Below are 10,358 nucleotides of genomic sequence, written 5' to 3'. Positions count from 1 at the left end.
TTTATTTCAATTTGGATTTTCACTATTACAGATTTCATTATGTCTCCTATTTCCATCAGGCTTCTCCTCTGTGACCTAGTCTGTTTCATGTTTCATATTTTCTATTCTTTAATTTGATAAAACTCTGACTATGCCACATTTTGTATCCATCGACTTTGGAAACACTCTATAAAATATATATTATTGGAGCATTTTTTTTGTGAAGTTTAATGGTGATTTTAAATAAGGTCATACAGTAGTTTGTGTGAAAGTTTTGACAGTTTTGACCGACCCCAGGCTCATGTGAGCCACATAAACACCAGCCTGTGACAGGTCAGATGTCTGTCTTTCACATACACACCATCAGGTTTTGAGGCTGTGAGTGGACTTTTCATTTTAGATTTTATTTAATGTCTCTTGTTAATTTTCTTTATTGCTATGGAAGCTTATGGGTGGCTTTGTATTACACCCTTGTTTATTGAATAAAGCAGTTTGTGGTGATGGTCATCGAAGACGTTAGAAAAGCAGTCGTGACTGTTGTGTACAGTAGTTTGCTTGTAGCACTAAAGTATTGAACTAAATGATCTTTTCCTGTCATGCTTCTGGAAAACATGACAGTGGGCAAAATGGAGATTTGATTCTTTGACTACATGCAGTGGAACCACACACTAGTTACCTCTGAATTACATAGGTCTCTGTGTTACACTTTTAGTTTATTTAAATAAGTTACTCCTAAAATACTTAAAAAAACCACCATCAATTCCATAAAAGTTTGTATTATTATTATAAAACACTGCTCCACAACACTGCCTAGAACAAATGATAACAAACAAAAGAAAGTGAAGCCCACCAGACTAAATTGGTTTCTGCAGCTTCACTTTGGTAAATTTGTGTGTCATTACTGTAATACTGTAATGACGTTAGATTTAAAATATTTGAAAAATAAATAAAAGCAAAAAAACCTCAGTTTTCAAGAACATTAAAAAAAACTCTGCTTAACTTTAGTTTTCGCCATGACCTAGCAATCAACATGTTTTTCAGTACCAGCAGGAACATCGCCTACTTGTGTCTCTCACAATATTTTCATTAGATGACAGAGTCTAAACTTGTGAAATACAGTGACATGGGGGTCTGCCCTATTAATTGATAAAATATGATCTGTAGAGACAGCCTTAGCTTGTTATAAACAACCACTCTGCTGCTTTGATCCTGTTGGCTTACGAGGCAGGCTTGATCAGTCCACAGTCCATGGCCTTGCCGAGGCAGCTGCGGGCAACATCAATCGCCTCCTGTTTATGAGGGTCATCCTCCAGTTTAGCAAGGACAGTAAGAATCTCCAACATCTCGCTTTCAATTAACTTTCTGGCCAGCTCTTTGTCTGCGTTGATCATGTTGAAAACAATCACAAAACCTCGATGCTGGACCTCTGGCTTTTCATGAAGACAAAGTCTCTGAAGAATCTCTAGCCATTGTGTAGTCTGTAATGATATCAAAAAATTTTAAAATACCACAGAATCATCATTGGAATACAGAGTGTTCAACTGTTGAAAAATCTGCTTGAACACAATGACGAATTTTTTTTTGTGGAACACAATTATTCATCAGGACTATTCAACTACAGAACTAGACTACTGCCTCCCATTGAACTTGTTGATAATTAGATGCCTCATTTCTCAGTTTTTGAAAGAGCTTTGCTGAAGCGCTTACAATTTTTTATGTTATTTACAACATTTAATGAACTACAGCTCTGATCAAGAATCTCTTCCCCCAACTTAGAGATTCCACAAGGTGTGCCAGATAGGGACTGAACTTCAAAAACAGTGGTTTTTAACTCCTGTAACCAAACATGAATGCACATAAAAAATGCAGAGAAGAGCTACTATTTCATTGTTGATGTGTAGAACATTAGGGTCCTTCAAATCTCGACTTGGTATTTTTTTTGGATAATCTAGATGTACTATATAGCATAGATGAGCTTATTGGGCTGAATAGCCCATTCCTGTCACAATTTTTCTAATGTTCTAAAAAGTGAAGTTGGTGCCTGATCACATGAGAATTACATGTCAGTATTTTTAAAAAGCTCTATTTTCCTTATTCACACTGCTATACTAGATCCACTGTTTTCAAATGTACATTCTTCTAAAATTACTTTCGAATCAATACACTTTTGGTGGTTGAAAACATAGCTTCAGTGTAAACCGATTCCCAAAATGAATAAAAAAGATGTAAATTCCACACCGAAGATTAATTTTGAATTGTATAACTAAAGAACTAAGTTACAATTAAGGGTCCTGTTTTTAATAGTTCACAACAAGCACAGCATACTCTCTGATAATGGCTATATCCATATACGGTGTAAATAATACACTTAAGCTTAGCAGGAAATAAGACTTTAGGTAGACTTTGTCCAGAGTAGTAATTTGAATCAGTCAGAATTGGTTTGATCATATGATTTCTCCAAAAGGGTCATAACTTTATATTGGGGGCATTAAATGAATGAAGAATCATTAAAATCAAAAGTTGTTGATGATTGCCTATCTGGTACTGTGCTCCTAGCTCTCCAAAATCTCAAAAAGGGTTGCAGGTCTCAAAATTCACAAAACACCACAATGGTGCGCTGTACAGTCATGTGACCCAGGCAAATTATAACAGTCAAGAATTCCCAGTTTTGATTTGATTTTTGTTTATTTTTTGTTTTTGAAAACTTTAGTCACCATTTTGTTTTCCTATTCCTTCGGCACCACCATTTTATTTTACTGTCAAGGTAATAAACACCAATCACATGATCAATGACATGTGTGACATCATCACCACACACTAATAAACATGGTGGTGTGATAAACACAGTGTCCAAGTATTAGGATAACGCTGAATGACTTCTAACTGCATTTATTTTATAACTTTGTTTAGCAGATTTTTGAACCTTGCTTTCATTTGTTTGAGTTTTGTTCAACAATTACATTTTGTTTTTCTTGATTGTTGTTTTCCTGGTTACTAACTTATCACCTGCTTTTTTTGACAACTCTTTTGTATTTTCCTTCATCTCCTGGTTGCCTTTCCTTTTAAGGCAAAGTCTAATTTTCAGCACAAAATATGGGCTCTCTGTTCTCTGTGTTGCTATGTGTCTTTGGCTTTTGATTTATTTTTGAAGTCCCACAACATTTTAATTTACTTGTTTACTCAGTAAGAGATAGATGATTGTAGACAGGTGCTCATTTCTGTCCAAATAGAGAAAAGTGAACAAAGTAAATTCTTTACAATACCAATAAAGTCCTCATTTTTTTGTTGGCTCAGACTTTTAGGGTTTTACATTTCATACTGTTTGCTTTTTTGTTTCTCTGTTACTGCTTTAGAACTCAGTGGTTTAGCAGAACATCGTGTGCACTAGGTGTAATGTTAAACAAAGGTAACCCTAAAACACTTGGTGTGTTGATGAGCAAGCCTTACACTATATTTTGTGTGTGTGTGTATGTGTATGATACATGTTGGTAAACTAAACATCACAGATATGTGCTACATCAGATGTTTTCTTTGTTATATCTCATAGCTACTCAATATTGCATAAATTTATATTCATTTGTTTAGCTAATAAATTCATCCATAGCATTTTACAAATCAAGCACAGGTATTTTCAGATTTTTATAAGAGTGATGAGGGCTGAACTGGCAAAGTGAAATACCTAAATCAGCTGGTGTCGCTTCACACTTGAAAACACAATGACCATTGCAAGTTTGAATTGCAGCATAAGGATATGAAAGTTTTACAGCCACTTGGTTTTAGTGGGAAGGTTCAAGATGTACTTACCACTTCCGTAACCTTAGTACATAACGTCTTTTGTGCAGCCGTTAGCATTGCCAGGGCCCCTGCTGCTGCTCTCTGAAGTTTAAAGTCGTCTTCTCCACATAACAAAACCAGGAGTTTGAGGCGATCGTTGCCCTCGGCCACGAACCTTTCTTGCACCTGTAAAATGTGTTCCCATCACCATCATTCAGATATCATTTTCTTCCTTAGCTCTCCCTCCCCCAATGCCCTTGTAGATTTTTAAGGTACATTGTTCGTAAAATCATTTTTCAATAAATATATGCAACACAGCTAATGTAACTTAAGCTATTTAAAGTGCCATTTCCTTTAAAATAAGTCCACCCCATTGTGAAATTCAGAATTCAGGCAGGACAACCTTTAACATAGTTATGCCCCCACCTCTTAATTTTTTCAAAGAAAAATGTTTCCCCTGTCTCAGAGTCTCTCATGTGCCTTCCCAGTAAACTGAACTTGAGATCTGATAGGGACTTTGTTCTAACAGCTTCCATTTTGCTACTCTTCTCTGAAGCCCAAATTTCTTAAAGGAGAACTACACCCAAAAATAATATTTTTTTATATGGTACTTCCCTCAAGGTTTGTAGTGATGGCTAAGAAAAGTTTTTAACGTAACATTTTCATACAGAATGGAGATAACAACAGTTCTGATAGAAAACAAGTCTATGGTGAGTAACACTGGACTACTTTTATTTTTCCGTAGTTTCTGTATTTATTTAACAATATTGTAGTATCCAAGCTGGGAGGTAGGTTTGCGGCTGAGAAACTTTTGTATCTGGCAAGGGAGGTGAAGAGCAGCATGGTGGACTGTCTGTCACACTGACACTGGGTTTAAGAAAAGTGATAGTCCCTTGAACGGGTGAGATAAAAAGAAGGGCGGAAGGATGCCTGAAGGATTTGACTTCAGCAAGAGAAGGTGGAAGGTGAGGGGAATTGTAGTGAAATGGAAGCCAGGTGTGAGAGAGAAAGTTCTGAGTAGGGAAACGGAAGGTGTAGGGCATTTCTCATGGCCATAACAACAAGTGGTTTATAGTTAGGAGTAAATAGTTCCTGAATAATTTCCTTCATAGTTGCTTTGCATTTGCTATTTTTGAATAAACTGTTTCTTGCAACCACTTTCCAAACCTAGTATGGGGGGTCGCTACAATATTTTAGCCAAAAATGCATTGGCTCCTATTCTATCTAAAACATTGTTATCTCCATTGTGAATAAAAACATGACATAAAAAACATTTCTTGGTCATCATTACAAACTGCACAAGGTCAGTAAACATATAAAAAAAAAAAAATAATTTCTTGTTGTGATGTTTTTTTAAACAGCTGAAAAAATGAACAGGCCATCATGATTTGGATGAAATGTGGATTAATTACACACTCTCATTGTCATTTTTTAAAAAGCTATTACCGGTATTATGAAATTATCATTGTATAGTTTATTTTTGCTCGTTTGTGGTTATTTAAAGACACTTTCAGCCTTTATCTGTTCCAAACATTATTGGCTAGAATGCCACATTGTTTCCAGCTCAATGACGTGGAGTGTGATGTTATGACAGCCATCTTATTTTAAAGCAAGCTTCACATTACAAGCTTATATGCACTTTGCTTACTGTAATATAAAGGACAGGCTTCTTCTTAAAGAATTAAATCAAGAACAATAAAATATGTAAGAAAGTCTCTAGAATTTTGGCCCTGGAAGTTTAGATGTTATAAGTTTGCTGATCCTAGGGACACAAGCAGTTGTATGTTCATGTCTCCATGTACCAAACCAACCTTATATCTTAATATCCATCCATCCATCCATTGTCCAACCCGCTGAATCCGAACACAGGGTCACGGGGGCCTGCTGGAGCCAATCCCAGCCAACACAGGGCACAAGGCAGGAACCAATCCTGGGCAGGGTGCCAACCAACCGCAGGACACACACAAACACACCCACACACCAAGCACACACTAGGGCCAATTTAGAATTGCCAATCCACCTAACCTGCATGTCTTTGGACTGTGGGAGGAAACCGGAGCGCCCGGAGGAAACCCACGCAGACACGGGGAGAACATGCAAACTCCACGCAGGGAGGACCCGGGAAGTGAACCCAGGTCCCCAGGTCTCCCAACTGCGAGGCAGCAGCGCTACCCACTGCGCCACCGTGCCGCCCATATCTTAATATGAATCTGCTTAATGCCTTTAAACAATAATCTTTACCTCATGCTAAAACTTTTTCTGGGAAAGTCATTTAGTTTTACAAAAAGACATATGACACAGCCATATTGGATTTACATTGAATGTTCATATAGTCCTGTTGGTATCCATCTTGACAACTGACCTTGTCTCCAAAATACTCAGTTTGGATGGATACCATTTTTTTTAACAATTTTAAGGTTTTTTATGTTTTTTCAGTTTGTTCCTAATCCTTTGTATAGGCTGCAGTACACTAACAACTGCCACAATAAGTACAGGACATGTTGCATGTTGGCACCACTAAGGTACTATATGTACACATGAACATCTATCAGGGAGATTTTTGGATGCACAGAGAAGGCTTACAGGGGTCTACATTACCCTATTGACAATTTTCAACTGAAAATGGAGATGCTAATTGAAACAGTATTCCTGAAGGGGTGGGGGTCTTATAAGTTAGTGACACACAGTGAGCACCCATCATCCCATCAGTGTGGTAGCATTGCCATTCTTCTTTTTTGTTACTCTTAAAGCCAAACTGCAAAAAAGAATGAAGAATGGTGAGCTATCTGCCACTGGTTACTTGTTTTGTACTAAAAGTCATATATAAATTAAATAAGGCCAAATCTCACAAAAAAAGAAAAGAGTAGGACAGACAAATGACTACTGTCTTCTGCCTGCCCCACTCAAGTATGTAGTACCTTTACTCATTAATTTGCCTATTCCAAGGAAGTCCTCAATGGGATGCCAAGCAATCGCAGGCCATACTGACACTTGCACATTAGCCCAGGACCAATTTACAACCATCATGCACATCTTTAGGTTACAGGAGGAAACCACAAGATTCCAGGGAAGATATATCTACTCCACACAGACAACGAACAGACTGGGATTAAAACCCAGGTCTCATTAAGTTTCTGCAACTCAATCCCACCCACTAGATGTTCAGAAATTTTTGAGACATCTCATATAGAGGACTTATAGGTCTCACCACATAACTGTGTCTGCATTGTATGACTTAATTGCAAAAGGAAAACAACAAGGCATATAGTATTGGCATAAAGGGTTATTATGGTCCTACCTGTATTTACAGAGTACAGTCATGTGTTGATTTACACCTCCCTATATCAGTTTGGCCATATGTCAGTCACAAAGTATGCAGACCATTAAAATTTCAACTCTATGGGTCTTGTGGAGGTCACTGGTAGGCATATTTTAACTGCTGGTACAGAATCGTTCAAACTGATCTTGATGTCTCAGTGGCTGCACATTAGGTCTATCTGTTTCTCAACTACTGGATGGAGCCACTGGTAGGTCACGGGGGTCACACTGGGTCACCTAAGCCAGTGTTTCTCAACCAATGGGTGGCAACCATAGTTACTGTTGTTGGTTCTTGAGTGGGTAGCGGTGGGTCCACTAAGCAATCTGCAGCGCTGGATGATATGTTTCCCTATTTTTAAGTGAGGGGATGGTTTGCAATAGCTGCTAGTGGGTCTTTAATGAATGTAAAATGGCAAAAATGGTGTACAGGACCACATAGGTTGAGAAACACTGGTGTAAGGAAGGGAGTACAGGCTGAATAGATAAAAAATAGCCACATGGAGCAGCACTGATCAAAACAAACCTTAAAGGGCACAAAAAGAGTCAGTTATAATATGGGACCCTGTGAAATAATGCTAAGAAAAATGTACGATTAATTACTGCAGCTAGTTTTGTCAATTTCTAGAACATTATTACCATATTGTTTTCCCAAGGCCCTCAGCCATAAATACAAATCCCCTCAACTCGGTCGGCCGTAAATTGATGAGTGACTGCAAATGTTGCTACTCCCTGGTGCCATAATTAGTGAGTATAACTACCTTACCTCAAAATCTATGTCTGTCTTACCTGAAAAATCTCAGAACACAGTTCATAACACTGCCTTTTATTAGGAGACATATCCCCAAGTGGCACAGCAGCCGAGTGTTTATCACTGCTGTGTCTGGGTTCCAGTTGTCCTTGTCTCGTCTATCTATGTGAGTTCCTCCAGCTAGTCTGATATTCCACCCACATCCACAAAAGATGCAGATTACGTTATCTGGCATCTCTAAGAGTAGGGGTGCAGTGGTGTGTGTGTATTGTGTATGTTTGTCAGTAGGCCATGCTATGGGGTTGGTTCTAGCCTTGCACCCAATTCTGTCTCCAGTCTTTGTGAGTCTAAATTGGTCGAATATGCAAGTTTGAAAATGGTATTGTCTTTATACCTGAAGTAAACTACTTGTGCTAATGTGCCTAATCTTTGGTATTACCTTTTTTCCAGCTTTCATTAGCTGACTGATAGCCTGTGGCTGTTCTTCTCTTTTTCTAGAGTATGGCTTTGACAGAAAGAAGACTAGTGATGTAAGTCTCATACATGTAACATTGACATGTTATGATATGCTGTCAATTAACAGTCCTATCTTTGAGTGGAAATCATCAATTAGGACTGTAGACATCACCTACTTTTATTATTACTTAACTGTCATGTGAAACCCAGCCCACCAAAGCCCCTGTGGCCATATAGCACTTTAATCTGTAATCATCAGGTGCTGCGTGCAACACCATTCATATACTGACCTCTTTGCAAACAGTGAGATTGCACATACACTCTGTGGCTGCCTGCCGTATCTGGTCATGCTCCTCAAACATGTAATTCTCAATATCCACCAGTGCGTTCTCTTTAATGATCTTCTTCCTATAATTTAAAATGTTTGGCATACATTAAAAGATTTTATAGTAATACAGCTTACAGCTTTCCCAAAAAAAACTATAAAAAGGCAATTTGTACTAGGTAGGTATGTGGCAGCCTACTGGCAATACTCCCAACTCAGTGGAGCACAACATACAACATAAAAACAGGTAAAAATGTATTCAATATTAAATGTATTAAACACATCTAGTGTGCAATTCCACAAATTAAACAACTTAAAACTTGCTATTATAGGTGTTTAAAGTACTTAATTTTGTATATATATATATACATAAGTTGGAATTTGCTTGGAGAATTATATTAAGATGACTATAGCAAGCGCACACTGGTTAGCATAATGGGTGAAAATGCGTGTGGATTCCGTGTGTTTTGGTGGTGTCATGCAGGTTTTTCTTCCATTGCTCTTGGTCACAAATCTGACTTCTGTCTTCTGCTATACAGCAAAATTTATCCTCCTGTAAGTCACACTTTAACAACTCTTATTATACAGGGTGAGCCAAAATGAAGTACCACATTTCTCAAGGTCATTGCTCGAGGTAGAGGCAGCCGAGTGGGATGGGGTGGGGGTCCTTTGATAGGCAATCTCTTGTAGTTTTCAGTTGGTAACATGCCTTGGTCTGGTGTGCACCATGCTTTCACTGTCAAAGCATTCTTCAAAAACAACAAATCCATCATCACTACAAAAAGTGCCTTCTGAACGCACTTCAGCATTACTCCTAATGGTGGCACCCCAAATGGGAAAAAAATTCTTCATTGGGTGGCTAAATTTAGACAGACAGGTACAACATTGAACAGAAACACTCCAGGTCATCCTTGGACCATATAAATGCCTGAAAACATCTAAGCTGTAAGGGCATCAATTTTGCAGTCTCCTAGACATGCTTCTGCCTTAGGCATTTCCAACACATCTTTGAAGAGGATTTTGCATGAGGACCTTAATTTCAATCCATACAAAATGATGGTAGTGCAGGAACTCACTGAGGGAAACTAGGAAAGCCGTAGAGAGTTGTGCACGTACATTCTGCAAACTGTTCATCAAGGTGCCATTGTCATGTGCAGCAATGAGGCACATTTCCATTTGAATGGTTGAGTAAATAAGCAAAACTTTCGCTATTGGACTGAAACCAGCCCTCATGAACTTCATCAGAGACCCCCTGCACAGTGAGCATGTTACAGTTTGGTGCACCGTTGCAGAATTTGGTATTGTAGGCACTTATTTTTTTGAGGAGTGGGGAACAATGATCACCATCACATCAGAACGTTATATTGAAGTGCTAGAGAATTTTTCACAGCCCCAACTGGAAAAAATGGATGTGGTGGATGCCTGGTTTCAACAGGTTGGAGCAACAGCTGGAGATCCATGCAAGTTTTGCGGGAGATGTTTCCAGGGAAGCTGATTTCCCTGCATGGCGATGTCGGGTGGCCTTCATGTTCGCCTGATCTCACCTGGTATTTCTTTTTGGCTCACCCTGTACAAACATTATATTATTCAGTAAGTTAAAAATGCTCACATTTCTACATTCAAGGTTCTTTTAAAGGCTAAGCGTTTTCTTTTTCAACCGAAGTTTGTGCATATTATGTACTTTAAAGCTTAATTATAAAATTACAGTAAATTCTGGTTTGTTAAAGAATAATAAACAATTCACTAGGTACTGCATTT

The 10,358-nt window shown here is 38.2% G+C and overlaps 1 protein-coding gene across 3 annotated transcripts in view; it reads right to left on the bottom strand.

Moving 5' to 3' along the window:
• Positions 1-739: 739 nt before the first annotated feature.
• The window catches only part of unc45b (unc-45 myosin chaperone B), a 61,642-nt gene continuing 52,023 nt past the window's right edge, over positions 740-10,358 (bottom strand). For all 3 annotated transcript variants that reach the window (XM_028805377.2, XM_051929666.1, XM_028805376.2), the window contains exons 18-20: positions 8,566-8,683; positions 3,784-3,939; positions 740-1,457 (exon numbers count right to left, since the gene is read on the bottom strand). In XM_028805377.2, coding sequence (XP_028661210.1) covers positions 1,197-1,457; positions 3,784-3,939; positions 8,566-8,683 — 535 coding nt within the window. In that variant the 3' untranslated portion in view covers positions 740-1,196. The remainder of the gene's footprint in view (positions 1,458-3,783; positions 3,940-8,565; positions 8,684-10,358) is intronic.

The sequence above is a fragment of the Erpetoichthys calabaricus genome, chromosome 7 (assembly GCF_900747795.2).
Source record: "Erpetoichthys calabaricus chromosome 7, fErpCal1.3, whole genome shotgun sequence".
NCBI classification, from domain to species: domain Eukaryota; kingdom Metazoa; phylum Chordata; class Cladistia; order Polypteriformes; family Polypteridae; genus Erpetoichthys; species Erpetoichthys calabaricus.
This window is presented reverse-complemented; position numbering and strand designations above follow the sequence as displayed.